The following is a 25,328-nucleotide window of genomic DNA, read 5'->3' as shown; positions in this document are numbered from 1 at the left end:
TCTGGGTTGTGAAGCAATACACTTCCCCTCGCCCCAGTCGCGCGCAGTTTCGGTTTCACTTCTCAGCAAAAAGTAAATATGGATGCTATCTTCCACGAAAAGGTAATGTTTTGCTATGATCATTGCTTCTTTCTCCAGTTTACAACGCTGTAAATCTATTTATAATGATTTAAGTAATAAGATTTTGTTTTTCTTACGCAGCAAGAAGGTTCTCTTTGCGCCCAGCACTGCCTCAATGCGTTACTTCAAGGTAACCTTATTTTCTCACTCAGAGCTACTTTCATACGAATTATTTTTGTACGGTACATGTATTTTGTGCCAAGCACGATTTGTGCTGGTTGTAATGAAATATTTTGTTGATTCTACTGGTCATAATTTGATCTGAGAAGAAACTCCATTTTAAATGTAAACCACCATATTTGTATGAAGTTGAAAACTATGTAAGCCCACTATAACTTCTGACAGTGAGCAACCGTTCTAGCTTAATTCGTTCCTTAAGCTTCCTTTGCACCAATAATCCCCTTTAGAACTTGGTTATTGCACATGATTTCCCTGATTTAAAGGTTTTTGTAATGTTACTTAAAAAAACCAGGTAATTCACCATAGAGGATTTTCCAAGGTCTTTCAGGAAATTTTACATTGCCAATCCCTCCCATTTTAATAAGCACTTATTGACTGTCGGGCTGAAAAGCAAACAGCAAATTTCATATTCCTGAGATCTAGACCCTCCATGTCTCAATGCTTCCTAATGCACCTATCAATGGTTTGCCCCAGGTTGGGGGGGCGGGCGACCCCCGGGGAATTTGAAATTTTTTGAAATCCAAAGTCGAATTCTCTACCTCTGGGCACCTAGTGAATGTCAAATTTCCCATATCTCCTCTTAAATTTCTAACCCAGCAGGCCATTTTAGATGTCAAAATCCCTACCCTGGGAGAACTTCACGATGTCAAATTCCCGTGGGTTGCCCGCCCCCCATCCTGGGGCAAACCATTGATAGGTGCATAAGGTTCGAGGAGAGAAAAAAACTTGCTGTTTTACGCGGTCCATTTAGTGCTTCATTAAACGCTGTAACTGAAGAAAGACTTCTTCCTGGTTTCTGTGTTTCACTCAATATTATTCCAGTTAATGTGTCATTATTCATGTATACAAGTTTGCCATGATCCCAATACACATGATCTGATCACACAAGAGTACAGTGTTCAACCTGTTGTTTCCCTAAGTATAGCTGCATACTTTTTTGCCAAGACAAAGGTTTGAAATTTTTATCCTGAAGGTGCCAGGATTTTTGAAGATGACCCAATCATATCTAAAAACATCCAAAGATTTCTGAAGACATTCTGAAAATTTACAAAGTTCTTAAGAAAAAGATAATCAACCTTGTTGCCGATACTTTTCCTTTCTGAATTGCAGAATTCAGGAGAAGGGGGGGGGAGCCCCCAAAAAAAAAAAAAAAAAACACCCCCCCACCTACTCTATTATCCTACTGCTGCCATATGCACTCTTCTTCCCCTCCCCCCCTCTTTTCCAGGTTCTTACTTCTTGCCCAGTTCCCTCCCTTTCATCACAAAAACAAACTTTCATTTTAACATTATACAGGAAGTGTGGACTAAAAGGGTGAAACACAGCTAGAATGTTAAAGACCCAACCCCATTCACCCATGTACATTTCTTCTCTTTTGTGCTTGATTGTGCTTTTGACTTTATATTTAATTCTGTATATAATAGGTCCTTACCTAACAGCAGTAGATCTGGCAGATATAGCAACACAACTAGATGAAGATGAAAGAGAAAGAATGGCAGAAGGAGATGTCACATCGGAAGATTATCAAGAATTTCTCAAGGTATTAAACTTGTTTTAATTGGTTTTTCTTTTTGCCTGTTTTTTTATGTTAGTCTGTGAGTACTCACTGTTTAATGGTAACATCATTTTGATCCAATCAGCAACCATCTTCAAACATGGATGATAGTGGATTTTTTTCCATTCAAGTAAGCACTGGTGTTTTAGAATAAGTGGTCTTTAAATACTTTAAAGTTGCCTTCTTTGTGTTAGTGTACATTTTAATTATTGTCAGTTGTTTACTGTTTTTGTTGTTATTGTTTTTCAGGTTATATGCAATGCACTCAGAGTGTGGAACATTGAACTGATTCCCTTCCTTAGTCCTGAAGCCAAGCAGGCCCGAGAAAATCCTCAGTAAGTCTTCATGGTACATAATTCGTAATTTTAATTTTAAATATTTAAAAAAAGAAATAACAAGTACTAAACAATGAAATGCGACAGTTACAAAATAGGTTACAAAACTATTTAAAACATTTAATGATTTATTAATAATCTTTTTTATCCTTTTTAAAACTAGAAACCAGAGAGCATTTATATGTAACTTACAACAACACTGGCTTACAATACGAAAACTTGGTCACCAGGTAATGTCATTTCCTCACTGGTGGAGGGGGACAGGGGGGCGGGAGACCGGGAGAAAAGGGGCGGGAAGCGAGGGAAGAGAGGGTGGGAAGCGGGATTCCTAAGGTGGCGGGAACCAGAAGAAAACTAGTAAAATTTCGCAATGTTTCGTTATATAATTTTGAAACAGATCTGAGACAAAGAGGAGGGAACCAGTACGGAAAGGGGCGGGAAGCGGGAGTAAAAGGTACGGGAGGCGGGATGTTCAGACACCCCTGTCCCCACCCACTCACTGATAAACAGGAGTCTAATAATTATTTATCAGAAAGTCCACATGCTCTCTGAAACCCGTTCCTACCTTGTTTAGTGGCATTGGGGATATGTGGTGTTTCCATAAAAAACGTCATATCTAAAGAAAAAATATATGTTAACTAAAAACTGCATACCGGTATTTGCGGCTAAGTATTTATACTTTAGAAATGGCAACTGAGAGAGCCAAACGTACTACAAACCATGTTTTGATGTGTCTTCACTTTTGACATCTTGCAGTGGTTTAACCTCAACTCACTGCTGTCCAAACCAGAGCTGATTACAGAGACATATCTGTCGTTATTCCTTACACAGCTACAGACAGAAGGTAGCTAAATTTTGATCTTCTTTATAAATAGCCCTTTATTTCTAGAATAGAAATAAACAAAATAATATTGAATTTTCCTGTGCATAAAAAAGCCCATCCAAAACACTACATACTGGTAGATCTTTGTAAAGTTCTGTCATTGCTGAATGAAATTATTTTGGTTGAATCTCAGAAGCCTGTGATCTCTTTTGAGGGATGAATTAATAAGCATCATAGGTATGCAGTGCATGCAGAGAGATACATTATCTTGCATCATAGGTCATCACTCAGGTAATTAGCACCAAAAAGCCCTGCTGGGGAGTGTTTATGTGTGTGGAGAGAAATTATCTAGTATTTCAGGCATGCTATGTGTGCAGAGAGCTATCCAGCATCATAGGCCTGCAATTCATGCAAAGATTTAAATTAAACTAACATCATAGGTCTGAAATTCATGCAGAAATAGATTATCTAGCATCATATTTCTGCAATCTGTGCAGAGCTACCATCAAAGGCCTGCAATGCATGCAGAGATTTAAATTTTCTAGCATCATAGGTCTAAAAAGTGTGAAGAGAGAAAAATTATCAAGCATCATTGGGGTCTGCTTGTGTATGCAGCAAAGTGTATTATCTTGCATCAAAGGTCTGAATGCACGCAGCAAGATAAAAAGGAACATCATAGGTCTGCAGTGCATGCAGAGATAGGTTATTTACCGTAAAAACCCGCAGATAAGCTGCACCTTTTTCCCAAAAATCTTCATTCGAAATCAAGGGTGTGGCTTATCTGCGAGAAAATTTGAAAAAGGTGCCGAACATTTTCGTGAATTGACACTTTCATGGAAAAGTATGCAAATTAATATCACTTATAACTGTAAGAGAGTACTGGTCATTGCTTTTGCAAGTTTGAAAGCCCCTAAAAGCTGTTTGCAGTGTCAACGATGGCCTATATTTTCAACACAATAAATATTGATACACCACGAGCGAAAAAATACCACGGAGAGCGGAACGTGGCCCCCTTTCTTCCCTGTTTAGCACTTTGATGGCAAATTACGAACTGATTACGAAACTCTCTTGATGCAACAAGTTTATCTCTAACAGAAGGCTCCCAAATCTCTTTTTATCGATACAATAGCAACAAAACCCGAACACCTCCATCTTGTATTGCTTGTTTGTTTTTGCCCCAGTCCCATTTTTTCATCCGATCGAATGCCTGGTTACTAAGCTATGAAGGTTTTGCAAACACGTTCTTATTGTCACACAAAACTCCATGGAAAAACTGTGTTTAATGAAGAAATACCTGTCAACAAAAACCAGAAAAAGATCAACTATATGTCAAAGTTGGTGTTCATTATATTAAAGAGCTGAAATCGAGGGTAAGACTGAAGTATTTCTGTTTCAATGTTTAGTGAGTTAACATTCGATGAAGAAGACTCCTAAAGACTCGACTTAGGATTTTCTTTGATTTACTTCCAAAAATCTTTTTTTCCAAACTTTGAGTTGCTAAATTCAGGGTGTGGCTTATCTGGGGGTGCGGCTTAGGGTGCAGCTTATCTGCAGGTGTTTACAGTAATTAGCATCATCATATTATCTTGCATCATTGGTCTGCAATCCATGCAGAGATGTATTATCTAACATCTTTGGTCTGCAATGCGTGCAGTAGAGTATATTATATTGCACCAAGGTCTACAATGTGTGCAGAGAGATAGATTATCTGTCATCATAGGTTTAATCAATATTGTTTATTCCCAGACAGCAACGTTGCTGATAGTTCCCTTTTACCTTACAGGCTATTCAATATTTGTTGTGATGGGAAAGCTACCAGAAAGTGAAGCAGACCAGTTATTAAAGCTTTGTCCAGCTAAACCTGAGAAAAAGCCGGCAAAAACAACTCAAAAATATGTTAATAAATCAGACTTAACAGCTGCACTTCAGCAAGTCAATAAATTAGGAGGCGAAGGTAATAAGCAAGTTTAGTAATTATATTAGTTCTAAGCTCAAGATATTCTCATGTACAAGCCCAACCTGGGGGGGTGTCAAAGTTTTTCTATTGGGTTGTCCTTCCCTTTGCCATGGGTTCCTGGTTAATTGAATGTGCCAGACACTAGCCTTTTGCCACAACCAGGGACTTTTCAACTACAGACCACAATCCCAGGGGGGGTACTCCGGCTTGTTAATGACGGGGATGATCGAAGGATTTTTTTGGGTTTGAAATTTTTGATTCCGGGATTTTTTTGGGTTAGAAAATTTGGCAAGTATTTTTTGGGGTGACTTGATTTAGATAGGGGATTTTTTTGGGCTCCGGAAACGAACTTAAGTGCCTTGGCCCTTTTATGGTATGATGAATAAACAAAACGAGCATTCTTTGTGTTATGTTATTGCCCCTCCTGGCAATTTAGGGGTAATTTGACAAGGGATTTTTTGGGGGGTTATATTTGGTCCAGGGATTTTTTTGGGTAATGTCGGAAGTCTAAGGGATTTTTTTGGGTCCTGAGTTTTGCCTCCATTCGATCATCCCCGTCATTTACAAGCTGAAGTACCCCCCTGGGACCACAATGCCTCATTTTGCAGGAAAAGTGAAGAAAGGCGCCATTTAGGGTTGCTGCCTCAGTTGGTCTTTTCTGATGACCTTCCAGCAGAAGAAGCAATGTAGGTCTCAAAACCTTGGAATGGTCAAACTAGAATTTTCATTTTTTTAAAGCTTTCCTTAAAATTAAGGGTCTTGGAATTTATAAAAGAAGAGTGGAAGAAGGGGAGAAGGGGAAGTGTGAAGCACAATCATTGTTTCCCCCTCTCCCTTCCCTTTGAACACCTGCCACACAGGCCAGAGAGGACCCTTGGTCCGTGAGCTAGAAGCAGTGCAAAAGAGGGCGATGCGCATCATTTTTCCATTTTTTACGTATGAAGAAGCGCTCGACAAGGCAAGTCTAGTCACTCTGTCAGGTCGAAGACAAGCCCTGACGGAAAAATAATAATTGTTTAACAACATTTTAGAGAACAATGTCAGTAGGCTGAGGAATTTACTGCCCCCACGGAATCTTAGTAGATATAACCTCAGAAAGTCACGCCAGTTTAACCCTGTTTTTAAGACTAATAGATTTAGAAATAGGTAATTTTATTGTCTCTAATGTACTTAAGTTTGGATTTTAATCACTCTTGTATAGTTCTTAAAATATTTTTACATTTTATCGTTAGTTTTTATCGCTTTATAAATTTGTAAATATGACATAATTCAACCTTTTAGGTTGCGAAGTTGTATTAATAAACTAGTATTTATCATAGTTAATCAAAGTCTTGTTTTGTTCGTCAGATAAACCAGTTGATATGGATGAAATTAGAAGAAGAAGACAATTGTATTTTACAAGGTACATTTTGAAATGTTATGGTTTAACACATTTACTGTAAGTAAGTAACGTCTTTATTTATAGAGGGTAGCACTTAATAGCTATAAAGCTAACAAACTCGTGGCCCTCCTATTTACAAAAAGAGTTAATACATGCATGTTGAATGCAGGTAAAACCATAATTCTGTTCTTTGAGTATGTGCAAAATTGTTGGCCCCGCCCCACTGACCAGCCCTCTGTTGGTTGTTATTTAATATTTGGCATAATATTCATTTCACATTGGCCAGAATTCCTTTCTTATTTATTTAGTTGCTGTTGGAATAGAGATGGCCACCAATGCGATGAATGTTAAAATGAGAAAGGAATACAAATTGTCTCTTTATACCATTTTCCATAATTAATTCAGACTACCTTGTTTGTAGGCAAGAACAAAACCAAGGGGGCAATCCAACCACATCAGAAACCACAGGGACACCAGATGCATCTCAACAAATCACAACAGGACCAGGCCCACCAGAGAATCAGGCTGCATCATCAGGTAGATTGAATTAAGCAGCTGGACCATCCTGACTGCTGCTATTTATGACTAATATGTCTTAAATCTTATTTTGGTTTCCTATACTTGATGGGTGTGGAAACTAGGAAGTAATGGGGGTGGAAACCCTACAAGAGGTAGATGTAGAGAGGGCAGAGTGGGATTCCCAAGATGGTAGGAAATGGGAGAAAAAGGGAAAAAATTTGCAACATTGCATAATGTTTTGCAAAAGAAAGAAATAAGAATGGGCAGGGGATGGGGGTGGGGGAATCGCAACAGGAAGGGTGGGAACCAGGGGTAAAAGGTATGCAAAGCACAAAGCTCTGCCCCTGGTCACCTCCCCGTGCATGAATGGACATCAACCCCCCGGGGCTCTCCCCTCCCTCCCTCTCCCTCAAAGCCAGCAAGAGTTTTATTCCATCAAGCTCCCTTTAAATTTTGTTTATTTCTCACACTTTCAAGCCAAAATAAAATTTGCCTCAGGTTCATTTCATCTGTCCAACCTATTGTAACCATTGGCTGGACCATCACATGACACCCAGTTCTTTATGTTCTTACCAGTAGTTGATATTTTGTTTGCTGAATGTTGTGTTTCTCTTTATTTATCTCTAGATTTATCTGAAGAGGAAATGCTTCAGATTGCTCTTCAACTATCCCTTGAAAAGATGTAGCCGAAACTTAATGAACAAATGAATGAGGAACATAATAGTCTCCTAATATTTTTCCTTCCTTCTATCTATTCTTCAAAATCTAATATGTTGTGAATGTGTGTAAAAAAAAAAAGATATAACTAGGTTTGGAATTTTGTACAAAAATAAACTTTACAGGGGAGTCCATATAGGGCATTTTTGTTATCGTTACTGAGAATATCACAAATCTGCACCATAATTAGCTGATCAATCTACATCTACGTCTACATTTATTAAGTTGATAACATCGTTTAAGACATCACATCAACTATAAGAGTACAAAATAACAAAAACAAAATGTACATGTATAAATAAGATATAAAAATACTTAGTTACAATTTACTCTCTAATTTTCTCTCTAATCTTCTTCCTCAAATTTTTTCTAATCTTCTTCCTCAATTTTGCCATAGAAGCAACCAACTGCTGATGCCATTGTGACTTTTTTCAACATTGGCGGGGGACGGGGGGAGGGGGGTTGGCATTACTGGCTCAACAATTGCAGTGCAGATTACAGCTACCTCTTTGGTGGGTCGGGGAGGAGCTGGGAAGAATAGAGCTTACCCTTGTTACTCCACGCTGATCGTTTTGCTATTGTAACACCCCATGTCTTCTGCACTAAAGACAATTTTTGGGCGTTTTCTTCTACATCCCCTCATCTCATTTTTCACAATTTCGCACATTGTACGATTTTAACATAACGTCGAGTAAGCAAAGTGGGAAGCAGGAAGCTCAGACCTCTGGTCCCCTCCCCCCTGCATGAATGGACATCAGAGCCAGCAAGAGTTTTGTTCCATTAGGAAATGTCAAACAAATTCTTCAAATTCGTGAAAAAAAAAAAAACTTAGTGTAATTAGGGGGAGGACCCAGGAGAAGATCGGAGAGGACAACTGTGAATAAAAAGCAGCCAATGCACACACAGTCTCCTTCGCGCTCGCTTTCACAAAATTTAATAAAGTGTCCGCTGTGTGTCCATCTGTCGTCGCCAGATGAAACGTTGAAATTAAACGTTCAATCTCCGTTAGCCTGTGTACAGCCGTCCCCTCCCTTTCCCTTCCTTTTCCCGTTTTTTTTTTAGGGGAGGGGGGGGGGGACGGCTGTACACAGGCTAAATTTCCGTTCGTGAATTCACCTTTATGAAAGGTATTTCCCATATAAGAATGTATACCCATTAAATTTACTCGAGAAATATACTGAAGCGATGCTTTATTTCACGATATTCGTTTACTTCTAATCCGAATAACAGAATGAAACAAGAAGTATTCTTTTAATTTATTGGCCAGACTTGACAATATATGGCATTTTATATTGTACAAAATTTTTTTACAAAGTATATGTAAAATAAACGTGAATTAATGCCATGAACTTGGACATGGGATAAAACCGGAGCTGATTTGTCATGTTTCAGTGATAGTTAAAAAATATATTTTTAGGCGATTTGTGCTCATTTGACTGAACGTGAATGCACATCTGTTTTTGTTTGTTTGCTTTTTTTTGTTTTTTATTTTTATTTTTTACAGAACAGGAATACGATGACGGATCTAGAGGAACCTGGGAAAGGGGATTTAGGGGAAGATAAGCCTTCTCTTGCTTGATAGAGCAACAAAGGGGGAAAGGCATTTTGTCGGGGGGTAAAAGGGAGGCAAGGAATAAGGTAGGCGTATATTAAAGGCTCGTGTGTGTCTGTTTGTTGGGGGAGGGGGGGGGGGGAGGAGTGAAACATTTTTGGCCGTTGGGATTGTTATATTTCTAAGCAGTAGGGGATGAGGGGGGGGGGGATGGCTCCCCTAGATCCGTCACCGAGAAGTTCGTGCTCTAATCAGTAAAGAAATCCTCCCACTCGTACACAGGCCTCCTCTCCTCGTTCTCGTCTCCCCAGGACTCGTCGCCATCATCAGAAGCGTGGTAAGTTTCTAATTCTGCGAGATCAGCGCGGATTCCGTCTTCCTCTTCTTTAAGCGTCCGCGCCATCTAAAAATTAAAAAATAGCCTTTAAAAGTTGTGGGACTATAATCCTTTGAAGTTTGCAATTAATGCACTGAAAAATTGACATTCACATCATATTTTATTCCTAAAGTTACGGGTACCCGGGATGAAGTCTACAAATGTGATACTGAAACTTTGGCATAGAAGGTGATATTGAAGTTAGCTTACTCTGTCGTTGACCTTCTTGGCGTGGTTCGCTCGCAGTTTCTTTTGCCTGTCAATCTTCTGCTGTTGCTTCATCTTTCTTTGCTCAGTCTTCTCCGCCTTCTGTGCAATGGAGGACTGAAGCTGCGTCTTGGCAAAGGCCTGAGCTGCAGCAATCCTGCTTCTATTCCGCGATGCTCTGTTCCCAGCTTGCTTTCGCTTCTCAATTTCTTCATTGCGCTTGCTTTCGGCAGCTGCCTGCTTAGCTGCGATTTTAACAGCAGTAGCTTGGGCCGACGCCTCCGCGGGGTGTGGTCGGCTCTCTCCAGCCCTGCTGCGCGCGCGCTCTCGGATGCGCTGTAATCTCTTAAGCTTCCTCTCCTCAGCAGCGCGCATTTTCTCTTTTACATCTTCCAAACAGAGTTTAGGCGCGACCCTTCGCTTTCTAAAGCGCATCGGGACTCTTGCGGATGGGCAGACAGTCTTCTTGTCTCCAACAGGAATGTCGAAAGCGACTGAGGCATGATTTCTTGGGAGAGTGGAGTTAGTTGAGCTGAGCGGCTTTACAGCGCGAACAGTATTGGAACTTGAAGAAGCACCGCCAGCATGGAATGCGAGAATTTCATGCGCAGTCTCCATTAGCCGCTGGTGGCTGTCTACAACACGAGGCCTGTCATTCCTGTAGTTTCGAGTAGGATAACTGAGTCTTTTTTCAGCCAATGCGCGCATGGCATCCTCTATCTCATCTTGCGACGAATAATCAGATTCGCTTGAAGATTCAAGTGAACTACTGTCACTCTGCAATGACACCATAGAATGAAAGCTCGATTCACCATTTTGGCATTCGTTTCTCCATAACTCTCGATCCTGAAAGTACATCGAGTCTTCGTTGGCGAGCTTCATGTGACTCGGAACCCATCGTGGCTCCGGAAAAATCTTTTCTGGATTGATCTTGTTGCTTTTAAACTTGGAAATTAGCGATCCACACATCTTTCGTAACCAAACTTGGAAAGCAATGTTACAAGATTTGCTACAGAAACGGATCTAAAAAATAGCTGTTTGCAACGAGCTCAAAGCGTGTCAAGACCTTCCGAAATGAAAAAACTTCGCGTTGCCTTGGATTCGTTTATTACGTGCGAAAACGTCACCAAATTAACGAAGACGATTTGACGCAAAAGCGGGATGATTAGAACGCGTGATTAAACGTTAGCAAAAAGGAAAAAAAACACGAAATTTTGGCTTTCGTATTTCTGAAACGTACATGTTTACGCCACTAAATTGGATCCTGATGGTTTTAGAAGTACTTTTTATATAATAACCCTTTCAGTCAAAATGCATTGTCTCCGAATTATACAGCTCCGATTGTTTGAGTTTTTAACTTGATGCTGGAAAAATTTCTGAAAATCTTAAGTCCACATTTGAAAAGATTTTCTGGTTCTGAATTTCTTTCCCATCGTTCCCTGGAAGAAAACATCACAAATCCGAATGGATGGTTCAGATTTCTGTAAAACCCCTGTTTTTGTGCACTAAGTTCTACCCCTTTCCTCTATCGGCACGGTTTTCTGTGGGGTTCACACGAATCCCTTCTCCTGCCCGGATTCAACCTTTGTGTAAGGCAAGAGGTAAAAAGGCAAACTCCAAATCGCAAAGAATGTAAGATACACAGATGCAGTTGAAGTCTTTTTCCAATTTTCTCCAAGTTCCAAGCTATGCTTCGCTTGCTTGCGTTTGCGCGCGCTTGCATTTGCGTTAGCAATGTTCACACGTAAAGCAAATGCAAATGCAAGCCACGAGTGCAAGAAAATGGAAAATTCTCCATTAATTCAAATTAATGCCTAGCTCACTCGTGTTTTTTCCTTGCATTTGCGTTTACATCGCCGCAAAGAACGAAATCTTAGGTCGGAAAGCGCCCTCGACAGGAAGTGCCAGCGGTACTTCAAATAAGGATACTTCGGCGGTTTCGCGGGAAATTTACATCGTCCTTGAAAGCGACCATTATTTTGACGCAAGGACATTTTGAAGGGAATTTTGATCCAGAAATATTCAAGATGGTCCAGATATTGATATCAATGTAAGTAGTAAGTGAACTTAGAGTTGATCGAACGTGTAGTTCAGAAATTTTTTATTCGAGGTTCATCATTTTTGTCGTCGAAGCATTGATCGATCGTGAACTAAGTTGACTCGTACAATCGTTAATATAAACAGGGCTCCAGGAGTTGATAACTGGACGATAATTGAACTTCAAGGGACATTAGAGACAAAAGAAGATGTCAGTTTGGAAGGGAAGGCCATCGGCGACTTGCATTTCGATGGAAAGGTTGGTATAAAAACATGAATATCTTCAGGTAGATTCCTGTTGTGGATAAAAGTCATATAAGCTTAACTGACTTTAATATTGCCCTTTGCTTTGTGGTTTAGAAAGACCTGAATTTGGTAAGTGTAAAATAAATCATGCATTCAATTTTGTAACTCTCTTAGTCGTCCAACGTACAGAGAAGTGTCAGAAGTTTAGCTTGTGAACAGTCGAAAGCAACAAGAAAAAGTGACATCACACCTCAGTAGGGAAGGGACGGGTGGGATAACACGTCCGATGGGGAGGGTCATCAGAAGAAAACCTTTTGAAAGTTCATACCCAGTGAGTTTTCATTTTCTGCTACAGAATTTCTTAGTAAGATATGACTACCTCCCTCCCACCCATAGTTTTTACTTTTCATTCTCCAGTCTCTTTATAGTTCATTTAGGGGTGCCTGAGGAGGGAGGGGAGCTTGGACAATTTTCTCTTTGCGTTTCTTTCTCCTTTATGATGGCCATACATTTCATATTACGTTAGTAACGGAAATTGGGAGATCACTAGCCTACAAACAGGCTCCCATGTGGGGTATAGAGCAATAAAAAAATCCGCGAGCAGAGGGCGAGCATGGTCTAGGTAGGGGGACCTCACAGTGGTACATGCTTGTCTTTTTAGTGCAGAATGCACTATTGTGATGGTTTGGTGGGTTGGCGTTTGCTAAACCCCTAAACCACTAAATCACTAACCGCTAACGCGGTGTAAACTTTTAATCACCAATTAATTAATTAATATCAATTAATTAATTATTTCTGTAAAGGGGGGAGGGGATGGAGAGCACCTGACCGTGTGCCCTTGGTAATCAGGGAGTACATTACAATACTTAAATTGAAGAACTAAGGTATATATTTGTTTCAGAAAGCACTATGCTCTCCTTGTGGTACAATTCTTTCTGGAAAAAAATACTTTGTGCTAACGATGCGCAGATCGTCACATACGAACATTCATTTTTCTTCTGCAGGAGGATTGGTGTGCTCCGTGGCCCCAAGTAAAACCACAAATAGGACACTAAGGCGTCATAGCAGTTCATGTGAAATATTCTTGATATGGCACGCTGATCTGCATCTCATATGATAATATCTGTGTTATATCAATGTCGCCTTGTTTGCGAAATAAATAGTTACCATATCATCATGTTACATCCATTTTCAAAAACAAAAGTAGTATTTTGACAAAACAAAATTTTGCCGTTTCATAACTCAGCTATCGAAAAAAAATAAAGGGACGTGTTTAGAATGTTTAAAGCTACGTGGTGTGCTCAATGCGGTGTGTCCGTGGGTTAAATTGCATCACAGGTCTGCGAAAAAAATCTAATCCCTTTTCCTCTTTTAACCTCTCCCTTTGGTGTTGAACATCTTTCGTGCCGACAATCACATATCTTCTCGGCTCTCTTGAGTGGCGGTGACGTGTTCCCCCGTTGCGAGAGCTGATCTGGTGCACGATGCTTTAGCGACAGTTTCGGGGAAAAAGCCGCAATTTTTAGCGACAATTTCGGGGGAAAAGTCGATTTTCGACATTTTATGCTTGTAATTAATAGTTTGTGCTCTCCGTGCACTTTCTGATATTTTTTGGGTCTTTTTCTAATGGTGAAGGGGACATCGGGACAATGCGGTATGATTCTTGTGTCCGTGGCGTTAATTTAATTAGATTTAAACGCATCATGCAGTCTAAGAGAAAAAAAAGGTATCATGTTACAAACCTTTGCACGAAAGCAAAAATCACGTTTGCTGCTTTAATACTTAACTGAAAGGTGAACTCATTTGACTTATTCTCAGCGAAATTACCCTGGAAAATTATTATCATGCTGTCGATTGATTGGCCATATGCATTCTGTACTGTCCTTTGAGTCTCTGAGTTTAATTTTTTTTGACTGACTTGTGCTGCCTGCTGAACTATTTTCTCCCTACACCCCACTAGGAAGCCTGTTCACAGAGTAGGAGATGTCTGCTTGACAACGCATATATCATAAAGAGAAAAATAATATTTTCATCAATATTGTCAATGCAGTTGTGCTCTTTTTTGTTCAACAGGGAACACCGTTGCTTGTCATTGGTCACCACCTTCTAACTGGTAAAGTTGTTGACTTGGACAAGCCATATGCTGTGCTACACAAGAAAACAAACAAGGACGAAAGGAAGCATGAAAGGAAAGGTGAAACACAGTATGATGTCTGTGCTCTGGTGAAGAAGAAAATTATCTTCAAGACCAGACCCAAGCCAATTGTATTCAAGACGGTGCCAATATCAAGGTGATATTGAAAGTTAACATTATTGCTGGATGTCAGTTCTACTAAGGCCAACTGGGTTAGGTCTGTCGGGTGTTTTGAGTTTTATTGGCAAGGAATGTTTTCAGACAGTAGTACTGCCATCTTGAGACATGGCCTCAGCGCGATGTATGAATTAGCTTATTTTCAATTGACAAAGGTTGGACTCTGTTTAATAAGTTTTATTGTTTTGTTTTTTTAGTTCTAACATAAAAGTTTTTCAAGGCTTAGAGTTTCAAACTCTTCATAACCAATTCTCTCTGACAGCTCATAATGCTATTTTGTAAGCAATTTTTTTACAAATTATAATTATTTAACTAAAATTCCATGAGTACAACATTCCAAGACTGCATGTCAAATCAAAGTCACCATAACATTGATAGTTACTGTATTGTGATCAAGACATGTTATCCTTTCAAGCTTACAACTTGTATATGACTGCTTAATCTTGTCTATAATAACAATTTAATTACCATACAAAATCATGCAAAACATCACCTGATACTTAGGGCGCTTTCTATAAGTCAGAACTGGCCGGCCGGTACAGTGGTTTTGAAAGTGAAATGGGCCTTTTCCATGCTTTTTCCCACAAATCCACCACAGCAGTGTATAATATGTATGCATTGACTGATTTAACAGGACAAATCTGACTAACAACAGAATTCTGTTCTCAAATATACTGGTCTGGCTGGTTAGTTCTGACTAATGGAAAGTGCCCTTAGCCAGCTAACAAGGCCATAGGCTGAGTCAGCTAAAATCAAAGGACATTCTACAAGATTGAGCATGATAATTGTTTTGTTATTCAACAAGTTGTCAATGAAACACATTTAAAGCTAGCCTTTTCACAGCCCTCTATGTTTTCGTATTTTTTCTATCGAATAAGTGCGGGTAAACTTAAGAACGGCGAGAGAACTTGACGCCAGTGCAAAACGGAAGATTGAAGCGACGGGGGGGGGATGGGGAGCGAAAAAATATATTTTTCTTTCGCTCGCTCACGCCCCCCCCCCCCCCTCGCTTTTTTGCATTGAAAAATAGAGAGGCTGTGGACAGTCTAATTTAAAGCTGGAAAAACAACCTCATCATCATCATCATTATCACCATCATCTTTATTAAGTTAGTAAAGCCTATGAGGCATCACACTAAAATTTGTAGCCTTGAATACACGGATCCAGAGTTTCAGCTTCCGGTCCAAATCAAAGAAAGTGAGACTCATTGTCGGCTTTGTGTTTTGCGATGTTTAACAATGGTCTGACTTAATGAGTGCTCACTTCTCCTTAGAATTTGGACCGGAAGTCTGAAACTCTGGATCCATGTATACAGCCACCTCTCATTCGCTCCCGCTACTATGTGCAAAATGCGTTTTGCACATAGTAGCAGGAGCGAATGAGAGGAGGCTGTATTCACAGGCTACACTAACTTTGTCCTGGAATTAAGTGTAATTTGACTCAAAAAAATAATAAATATAATAATACTCTGTTTGAGATGTAAGTCATACATACAGGTATAATAATTTATTGACAAAATAATGTAATTTGAAATTATCCACTTCCATTGACATTTCACACAATTGTGAATGAATGAAGCCCATACGATACTCAAATTTTCTGTGACTTTTTAAGGAATACTACTCACATCTTCATTCTCTTTAAGTGATATCAAAATAATGTATTTAGTCAGGAAAAGGAAAATATAATAATTTTAAAAGAAACAGTGTTCCTGGCTTTGCTGGATTGTTATGTGTAAATACCAAAAGTTAAAATAATTCTATAATGTTTGTACCCCATAAAAAATTATTAGCCATGGCAAAAATTTATTTAAATATTTTCCACTCTTTTAAAACTTTGATTTCAAACTTTGAATACTGCCTGGCAAAACAGATTACGTGTAAATTTCTTGGAACCAAAATATTTCCCATTTACCCAATTTTGACTTCTTTTTCACAAACGTTTACCACGCAAAATGCGCGGCCTACCACGAGGTAGACACCGAGGAGTGACATTTGGTGAATCGCAAGGTGTATTAACAGGAGTGTTTTGAGGCGTTCTTGATTTTGGTGTTCTTTTGCCATTGCACTTTAGACAGAGGATGCGTTGGTCTTGTGGATAGCATTGTCTTTTATTTGAAAGCTGAAGACCACAATCCTGAAAAAGAATAAATTATCAAATGGTTTACATTAGTTAACAAAAAAACCTGCCTAATTGCAAGCCAGCTAAAATGAAGGAGACTGACTGTAGATAAGTTACCCGACTAAACAGTGAATGCAAAACATTATTATGGTGAAACGGTAAAAACAAAAACTTTTTGGAGCCAAGTGGATCGACACTAAACTACAGTTTCTGTGGAATGGAGTAGTAAAAAAACCTGCATTCAGGCATAGTGGCCCATTGGACCTGAGAGCTTATCCTGCTTTCTGTAGCATGATGTGACCTGTAGTATTTCTACTCCCCCTGGAAGGGGTGCTTAAAAAATCCCAAACCCCAAATAAAAACCTGGGGGTCGTCCATCTCAAATTACCCCCAGCATTAAATTTGCTGGTCCCAGCTTGAACCCAAAGCACTCAATCAGGAGTCCATCACAATATTCATTGGGCCAGCGAGCATCCTTTACTTAATGGAGTGACTAGCACCAACACTCTTCTCCCTGGATAGTTATATGCTTGTCCAGTCCAGGTTACCCTCTCCCCAAAAATATTGATCCTTGACAAGAAATCAAATCCAAGACACAATTCAGTGCAGGGTTAGGTGTACAATATTTAATTATTTTTAGTTACATGGTGTATGTACAGGTATATTTGCAATTTCTGTTAAATACATTGGCAAACGGGGTCACTGATTGAATTATTTACCACAAACCCTTTAGAATAAATTTTGCAGCAGCTACAATGTAGCTTCTCACCTCACATCTAAAACAACCAACATGAAAATCTTTTCCCATTGATGCCACTCTAAGGAACTCCTTATTGCCCTTTAACAAAAAATATAATGGGTTTTGCCTTTAGTCGGTATTATAGTTGGCATAGCATAAGAACATTCATAAAATACGACAGGTCAGTTCGAGTTCAAATACATAACAACAATAATAATAAAAATAACAATTTAATGCTTGTTCGGCGCAAATTAACATATGTATATGTTCAAATGCGCCTCACTCAAATTTATTAAAAACTTAAAAATGTACAATAAAAATATATAAGAATATAAAATTTATTAAAACCTTTCCTAAGATACAGAATTAAAAACTATTAAAACTAAATTTCTAAAACTTAAATTCATAAGTAGTCATGCTAATAGAGGCTCTAGCGGTAATTAACAAGCAAATGCTTTCTTAAACAAGTATGTCTTAATTGCTCGTTTAAAAACATTATAGCTTCTAATCTCCCTTAATTCAGATGGTTTATCAGTAAAACAAGAGGCCTATGTCAGGTGTGTGCTGTATTGAGTTGTAATGCAGGCCACTTATTTGATGTAATGCCAGCCACTTTTTGATTAAACAAACAGTCAACTGCTTGTTTTACATGTATATGCATTGTTAAATTATACACCTATAAGCACTTTTGAATTTTTAAGAACACTTAAGAAGTGTGAGAAGCACTCAGCTGTGCCTTGTGATTCTTTTTCACCTGCATGCTAAAATAACTGCACCCAGGTGTGTTACCTATTCCCTAAATAATGATTTCAATAATAATTATTGTAACATTTAACAAGTTAGGTGTAATTGATTTTGTAGTTTCAACAACAACAAAAAAAGTTATTGAACAGATATTTTTATTAACAGTAATTATAATAATTATGATGTTGATAACTAACCTTTGTAGGGGTTATCAATTTACGGCAGACAGCACAGGTTGGAAAGAATTTTCTGTGAAGACATAAAAAGAAGTAAATTTAAAGTAGCTGTTATCACACCCTGCTTTAGGGCTGGGTGTAACAAGGACAGCACTAACTGTATGATATTTGTATACCTGTGGTAATCAGGAACACAATATATTCTGCTTTCTTGATCCCGTGTAAAGGGGATTCCATCTAATTCTGTTTGACAAACTGAACATCTAAAGCACGATGGGTGGTACGATCTCCCCAGTGCTTGAATAATCTGTGTTATCACAAATTTCATATTAATGGTAAAATAAAACAAAAATTAAATATCATCAAAGTAGCCACTTTCAATAAAAGTGACATATTTACTGGCAACTTAAGCATAGGCAAATTGGGAAAAGTTCTGAACTGATGGGCCACTAGGCTTGTATGCAGACTTAACCTACCTTACCCTAAGCACAGCCAATTTGTACGTGGAATATGCACAGAGCCCTGTTGCCGGCGTAGATCTTACCACAGTAAAAATAAAACATAGCCAAAGCAGAGGACTGTGCCATTTTACCCGTTAACAAAAGCCATAAAATTTTTATATGAAGCATGTTATGCAGACAGAGAGCAGTGCTATAATAATATAACCAAATAGCATTAAAGATAGGCATGCAATGCGTGCAGAGAGCTAAGCAGTTAAGACAACTTAAGGTTATAGGGAAACAAAGCTATGGAATTAATTATCTTTTTCAGCCTTTTGCACTGACATTTTAACAATGTTAAGTATGGTATAGCTCCAAGAGGATGGTCATTGATGATATAGAGACAGATAATAAAAATATACATGTTAGTAGTGCTAGTGTTTTAAGGGCTAGGTGACAGACATACATGTGGCTTTTGTGTGTAGTTCAGAAGCAGCAGTAATTTTATGGCTTTTATAACATCAAGTAGCATTAACAGTCTTTTCCACATGTTGATCATAAACTCAAGAAAAACATTTTCAGTGAATTTGCAAATAATCAGGCCAAAACAAACTTACAATCACTTGCAAACGACACAGTGAAACTTAAGAAATTAAAGCAATTGTTTATTATGTTAGAGAAACACATGTTAAACACATTTCTGATTATGTGACGACCCTGTGAATGACTGTGAAGGAAAGGTCAGTGAAATTCATATTTGTCACAGGTGCCTAGCCTTGCTAGCATGAAAATCATTTCAAGAATGATGTGAAAAAAATAACCTTGATCTATATTGTTTGTTCCATAAAAATTTAGCATCTTAGCTTGTAAGTAGTTTTCCACTTATGGCAAAATTATGTATTGTATATATGCATGATTCTGTTTGTAGACACAAATTAATTTTCTTATTTTTGAAAATTATTTTAAGAAACAATGCGATACAATATATTATTGAATTAAGATATTAGATGAACTTGATATGTCTGGTAGCCTGCAAACAGTCACCTCTCTTCACTCCTGGCTGAGAAAGATGAGAAGCAGCTGAATTTGCAGATGGGTTGTAAATCTGGCTGTTTCAGTTAAAGGATTTTAGATGGGTGAAAACAGTGCATTACAGAAAATTGTAGACTCGATCACTCTGGATGATCTACCCCATATCTGCAAGGATATACCTAGGTAATGAACGTTTATTCGTTTGTCTCACGATAGAATCGCTTTGAGATGTTGATCGCGACGTTTCGACTGCAATACTGCTAGTCTTCATCAGGCGATGAGGTCGATTGTTTACGCGTCGCTATTTATGCACGTTGGTTCGCTGTGATTGGTGCATTTCGATCCTCATTATTCAAATGAGGCTAGGCAAATCGATCCTCATTATTCAGGATATACCCGTTAGATTTTTATTGTCTTAACAACATGAGCCATCACATGGTTGGCTCATGAGGATTTCTGCCACTCACAAAAATATTTTCACAAGTTAGCATAACAGTTGTAGCAAAAAAATTAGATGGTGCTTATTCTAACTTGCCTTTTGCATGATTATCCTTCCACAAAAATGGCAGTATTTAGGAGAGGGCCCAAGCTTCTGAAAAATAAAACCAAACACTAGAAAATGTGTGGCATTATCTTTTTCTCAATTGCATGCACTATTTCATATATAAAAGGCTTTTTGTTGGTAATATTTTGGGGTGCAGGTTGGTTTACTTAATGTATTGTAACTCTGAGGTTACTTTAACTTCTAAGCTGCCTACTTTTCAACAATAAAGCAGTTGTTTCAATGTGGCCCTTTAACATTGTAAGCTAACGCAACCACCTAATCATTATATTAAGCTTTGCTTTTTGGGCGGTGGGGTGGGGGAGGGTGGGGTATTATGAATCACACAAATACTTTGTCTAAGCTGTGGGAGGGGAGGGGAGAGGCTTAATTTAGCAAGTTAACAGTATGTGACAACAATGAACATCACAAACTTCAGTCAACTCCCACCTTGGGGACACCTCGCTATTACGGACACCCCAATCCATTATCAGTCGGACAGGAGCTGAAGTCCTGGCGAATACGTATTACTGGAAATGACCTCTGCTAAATACTATGGACACAAAACCGTGGTCCCGAAGGTATCCATTACAGTGGAGAGTTGACTGTAAAATAAACCACCTCCATTGGCTGTCTCATTCTTTCTGAAATTTGTTACTTAACAAAAGAAGGAAAACAAATACCACCCATAATTTTGTAATTAAGGGCGTATTTACTTGCAACATACGCATATAGCCATCGCATTTGCCCGTTGGAATTTTTTTTATTGTTTTCAAGCTGAAAAACAAATAAAAATTCCAACACGCAAATGCGTCGGCTATAGGTGTATGTTGCAAATATATCCACCCCTAAATAATATAAAACTACTGAATGTCACAATACAAACCTTATAGTCCTGTTCACAGTAAACTTTTCCATTAACATTATAAAATGCTTCACCAATCAGCTGCTTTCCTAAGAAAGTGTGTGAAAATATATAAGGATTGAACTACGAGTTATTGTTCAATTTTACACAACACAATTTGATATTTTCTCTTGTTTTCTTTTCATTATATATAACCATTAACATTTTTCAATGCGGTCACCATATAATAAATTAATATATTTAATTCTGTTATAATAATAGTTACTATTTATTTCCTCCTTACCACAAGAAGAACAGAGAAAACACTCGACATGGTACAGATGTTCCATAGCACGACAAGCTGACTCACAGCCATTAATCTGCTGCTTACAGTTGTGACACACACCTGTTAAACAAAACAACAAAGATTAATTGACAAACAAATTTTATAAATTAATTTTTATCAGCTTTGTTTGAGTCTATCCCCAGTTGTGTTCTTTTATTAGCACCATACAGCTTATGGGATCAGGAATTTAGCCTGTCAATCTTAACCCCCCCCCCCCCCCCCCCACACCACCGCACAACAACCACACCCCTGTAGCTATTTACTAATTTAGCAACTCAAACTCATTGACATTAATCACTGTCTTGTGTAGTGATGTTGGATGAAGCAGTCTCGGCTTGATCTTACATTCATATGGTACTGTCTGTATTTCCAGCTGTATAAGTGGGTACCAGCTGATTTTGAGACAGGTATAACTTGATAACATACTCAAAGATGAACCTGTAATGATCTAACATCCTTTGGCAAGTGAAGTATGAGGAACAAATTAGACTCCAATTACAGTGTATGTAGCAAAAACGAAATGCTTTGGAAATGGGAGTTAACATAAGCACAACCTGTAGCCTATTTTTTAATAAGCAACCAGAGGAGGAAAATGACATTATAATTTCATAAATCTAAATACAACACCATCAATAATCTAGTAGCTTTGATAGTATAAGGGTTGGTGAATATGTCACTATTTAACAATATGATTTCTGACAGCCCTAAATTTGCTTAGCCTTGCAGAAGAAACTAAGACTCTGACAAGACATCGCAAAAATTTGAGATGGCGAGACCCAATGAAATTTGGCTTAAATTCTCCAAAAACACATTCCGTAAAGTTCCAGTTAAAAGTCCTCGGCTTATACAACTTGTAGGAGGTTTTGGGTGGGCTTACAAATGGAGGGGCTTATATCTGGGGGCATGGCAGCGTTGATTAAAATACATTTTTGAGTTAAAACGTCATATTAAAGCAACATCTAGACCTGTTTAGTACTGTCATCCAGCAGAGGGGGCTTATATCTGGGGGAGAGGGCTTTAAACCTGATGTATTTTTTCCCCAAGTATATGGGCCTATAACCAGGCAGCTTATAAATGGTAGGGGGGGGGGGGGGGGTCTTATAACTGGAATTTTGCTGTATTTTTTGAAGGTCCATTTGGCAGAAATTCTGAAACCTGGATTTGTTTTTATTGACTGGAGCCTGTATGTTGCAAAAAGTATTTATCCACAATCCTAAATCCTGGACAAAGATTGCATACAAATTATTTACATTTATGAGATACAATGTCACTCTCTTAGCCTGCGAATACAAACGCCTCTCAATGAGAAACAGCTGTATTTTGCAGCCTGCTATCACTCCCTTAGCAGTAAGGTCTGTGCCACCCTGGATTTCGCAGTGAAAATTATGCTAGAAAACAGCCTTGGAATATTTTTTTAAAGTTGACACTGCGAAAAGTATCTTATTATCAGTGTCATGTCCCTTCAGACCGCCATGACTGTCAAAACATTTCATCAGAAGAAATTTTAAAGGCTGATCAGGAAACAGTTCTTTTGTCACAGTGAACTCAAACAGCTAAATAAAAATTAAATTCTCTACCCACAGTGTATAAACAGGGTACACACAAAGAACAGTGTGGGATATTTTGTAGGTGTTCTATTATAAGGTGTAAATATGTCATGTCACCTCTGGATGTATAAACACAAGAACAAATGTAGTGGTGTTATTGTGCACTGTCTGGTTGGAGTTAATTATTCTAACCACAAATCACTGAAGGGAGTGGTATTTAAAACAAATAACTTATTATTCACAGAAACCTGAAGCCAGAAGAAACCCAGTAGAAAATATGGTACAGTTTATATTGTATTTCATGCTGATTAAGTCTATTATCCATGCAACAATGATGATAATTCAGAAACAAACATATCTACAGCTAATTGACGTACTGATGTTACCTGAAAACTGGCAATTGAGCTGGTTGTGTTCCATTTGGAGGTCTCAGAAGAGATTTGCCAGGCTCAAGAATTCAGCCTGGTTCATGGAAGTAAAGCATGCAGACAAGACCAGCAGACTGTGTGACCCCAGTTTAACCTCTTTTTGAAAGATTGGATACAGCTGATGAGATTACAGTTAATCTAAACAGTCATTGGTTTTACTTCAGGACACAGAGAATGTTAAGCCTTTTATCCTCATAATGTAGGGTCTCTTTTACATGTCATAGCAAATTCAAGCATCCATGTCATGAGAAATGCAGAACTGATCAACCAAAGGTTATGTCTTAATCAAAATACCAAATACAACAAAATTTTTGAAAAACAGTCTGGAAAATTTTCTTTTTGATGCTATATAAATTAAGACCACAACACTGGGGTAACCAAACATGTGGACGTTGTCTGTGACTGTAAGCACATAATCAGCACAAAATACCAGAAATATTATTTTCCTAAGGATTAATGCATGCAAGCAGAAAATTATCATTAGATTTAGCACATTCCAGTAATTCTTGCTCAGATTTGAATGGAAATAAAAGCACTTAAAAGCTAGCACTTTGAGAGTGATTTTCACATTTGCAGCACAAAGGGAATCACTGACAATGTGCCATTCTCACTTGAGGCATTGCTAGCACTTCTCAAAATACAGCTAACAAGTTGGCTGAAATGTCAGCATGTTATTAATTCACCTCCATGAACAACAAAAGGTTATCCACAATACATGCCAATTACCCAATTCAAATGACAGACAAGGAATCCAAAGAATTCAAATAATCAATTATCTTGAGGGAAACATCTAACAAAGCATGAGTTTACAAATGTAAAGAATGTTGCCAAACAAATAAACCACTGAAGCAAATTTGATCGAATATAAACAGGATAAATCATACAAGTGATATTTCAATTTCATAAAGCTGTAATTGGCCCCTATAAAAACGATTTATAAATCAGCACCAATTAATTGTGGTTTGTGTGAAAATATTAGTGCGCACTACAACATGCACTCACTTCAATGTTTTAATTGCATTGAACCTTGACACTTTTCTTCAGAGCATGCTTACTCTTGAAATGGTAACTATCCTAAAATAGTTACAGCTCTAATAGAGATTTGTTCCAAATTTATTTTCCAACTACTGCAGACATAAAGCAGTTTCGGTCACCCAAAATATTTCCCCCCTGGCTAGACTTATTCTATGCCATGTCTAGTTTTACAGTTCGATTCCTTGAATCATGAACATGCCATCAAGCCATTGAAGTGAAACTAATGTGATTGTGATCACCTAAGGTCATGCTTAAACTCCATCCATGCTGAGCTCGAATCACCCACCCACCCCCACCTCAAATTACCCTACTCTGATAGAACTGTATGTTATAAAAATGAATGGGGGTGGGGTGGGGGCTCAATACATGTACCCAGAAATTTGTTTCAAATAGGGCTCTCAGACACAACCTCTCTGGAATTCTACAGGTAGTGGGCGACCCAAATTAAGAGGCAGACGGAGACCGGTCAACACAATGTAAGAACAATTACAGAAAGAAAACAGAGGTTCCTTGCGTGCGAAAAACACACAGATGCAAAATCGAATTTCGTTATAGAGTGCCGGGTATTCTGGCACTGCCGGTGGTAAAAGAAGTTTTTATTTCCAGCTGAATTACTAGCTAGGCGCAGCCATACAAAGTACGCTCAATTCAACTGTCTGTGGACTGCTCCGTCACCTTGCAGACCTTGTGTTTGTGGAGCTGAAATCGAAGAATTCCACTCCCAAATTTTACACTGGTTTGTGTGGTTAAAAGTGAACTTGTCTCAATTTCTATAGCTTATAATTTCAATAAGGAAATCAAACCATTCCATTTAAGTTAAATATTTCACGACTATGAGTACAAACCTTTGACATTTCAGCGCCTTCTTTTCTTTTTGCCGTTTTATATTTTCTGCTCCCTGCAGCACCCTGTTAGTGCAAACAGAAAAGAATAATCGGAATCCTACCGAGTACTTCCGAAAGTCACCGACGGTCGTCGCCCGGCCGGTCGTCGCAACCTCCGGCAAAGAATCGAGCCTG

General features: G+C 38.5%; 4 protein-coding genes across 6 annotated transcripts; 2 read left to right on the top strand and 2 right to left on the bottom strand.

Annotated features, from left to right (window-relative positions):
- The first annotated feature begins 52 nt into the window (after positions 1-52).
- LOC144651815 (ataxin-3-like) lies at positions 53-7,722 on the top strand. Its single transcript, XM_078511830.1, has 11 exons — positions 53-102; positions 202-250; positions 1,725-1,840; positions 1,941-1,985; positions 2,105-2,190; positions 2,354-2,420; positions 2,947-3,034; positions 4,797-4,967; positions 6,318-6,372; positions 6,773-6,888; positions 7,498-7,722. The coding sequence occupies exons 1-11, from the start codon at positions 79-81 to the stop codon at positions 7,554-7,556; spliced, it is 876 nt and encodes a 291-aa protein (XP_078367956.1). The 5' UTR covers positions 53-78; the 3' UTR covers positions 7,557-7,722.
- A 932-nt stretch (positions 7,723-8,654) lies between these two features.
- Positions 8,655-10,826, bottom strand: LOC144652457 (uncharacterized). The gene is made up of 2 exons (XM_078512459.1): positions 9,726-10,826; positions 8,655-9,542 (listed from the first exon to the last, which is right to left on the bottom strand). The coding sequence occupies exons 1-2, from the start codon at positions 10,689-10,691 to the stop codon at positions 9,387-9,389; spliced, it is 1,122 nt and encodes a 373-aa protein (XP_078368585.1). The 5' UTR covers positions 10,692-10,826; the 3' UTR covers positions 8,655-9,386.
- An 835-nt stretch (positions 10,827-11,661) lies between these two features.
- LOC144651971 (chromosome transmission fidelity protein 8 homolog) lies at positions 11,662-15,368 on the top strand. Its single transcript, XM_078512054.1, has 3 exons — positions 11,662-11,772; positions 11,907-12,018; positions 14,079-15,368. Exons 1-3 carry the CDS (start codon positions 11,750-11,752, stop codon positions 14,298-14,300), a joined length of 357 nt encoding a protein of 118 aa, XP_078368180.1. The 5' UTR covers positions 11,662-11,749; the 3' UTR covers positions 14,301-15,368.
- A 170-nt stretch (positions 15,369-15,538) lies between these two features.
- On the bottom strand, positions 15,539-25,240 carry LOC144651898 (Wilms tumor protein 1-interacting protein-like). 3 transcript variants are annotated; one of them, XM_078511964.1, is made up of 8 exons: positions 25,155-25,240; positions 21,258-21,359; positions 20,996-21,063; positions 20,104-20,160; positions 18,273-18,403; positions 18,118-18,169; positions 17,207-17,275; positions 15,539-16,452 (listed from the first exon to the last, which is right to left on the bottom strand). In XM_078511964.1, exons 2-8 carry the CDS (start codon positions 21,301-21,303, stop codon positions 16,249-16,251), a joined length of 627 nt encoding a protein of 208 aa, XP_078368090.1. In that variant the 5' UTR covers positions 21,304-21,359; positions 25,155-25,240; the 3' UTR covers positions 15,539-16,248. The 3 variants fall into 3 exon arrangements, with proteins under 3 accessions (XP_078368090.1, XP_078368089.1, XP_078368088.1); XM_078511963.1 differs by lacking the exon at positions 25,155-25,240 and adding an exon at positions 23,233-24,028 and having other exon boundaries at positions 20,104-20,157; XM_078511962.1 differs by lacking the exon at positions 25,155-25,240 and adding an exon at positions 23,233-24,020.
- Positions 25,241-25,328: the final 88 nt, after the last annotated feature.

The sequence above is a fragment of the Oculina patagonica genome, chromosome 4 (genome assembly GCF_052425735.1).
Source record: "Oculina patagonica isolate OP01 chromosome 4, crgOcupat, whole genome shotgun sequence".
NCBI classification, from domain to species: Eukaryota; Metazoa; Cnidaria; class Anthozoa; order Scleractinia; family Oculinidae; genus Oculina; species Oculina patagonica.
This window is presented reverse-complemented; position numbering and strand designations above follow the sequence as displayed.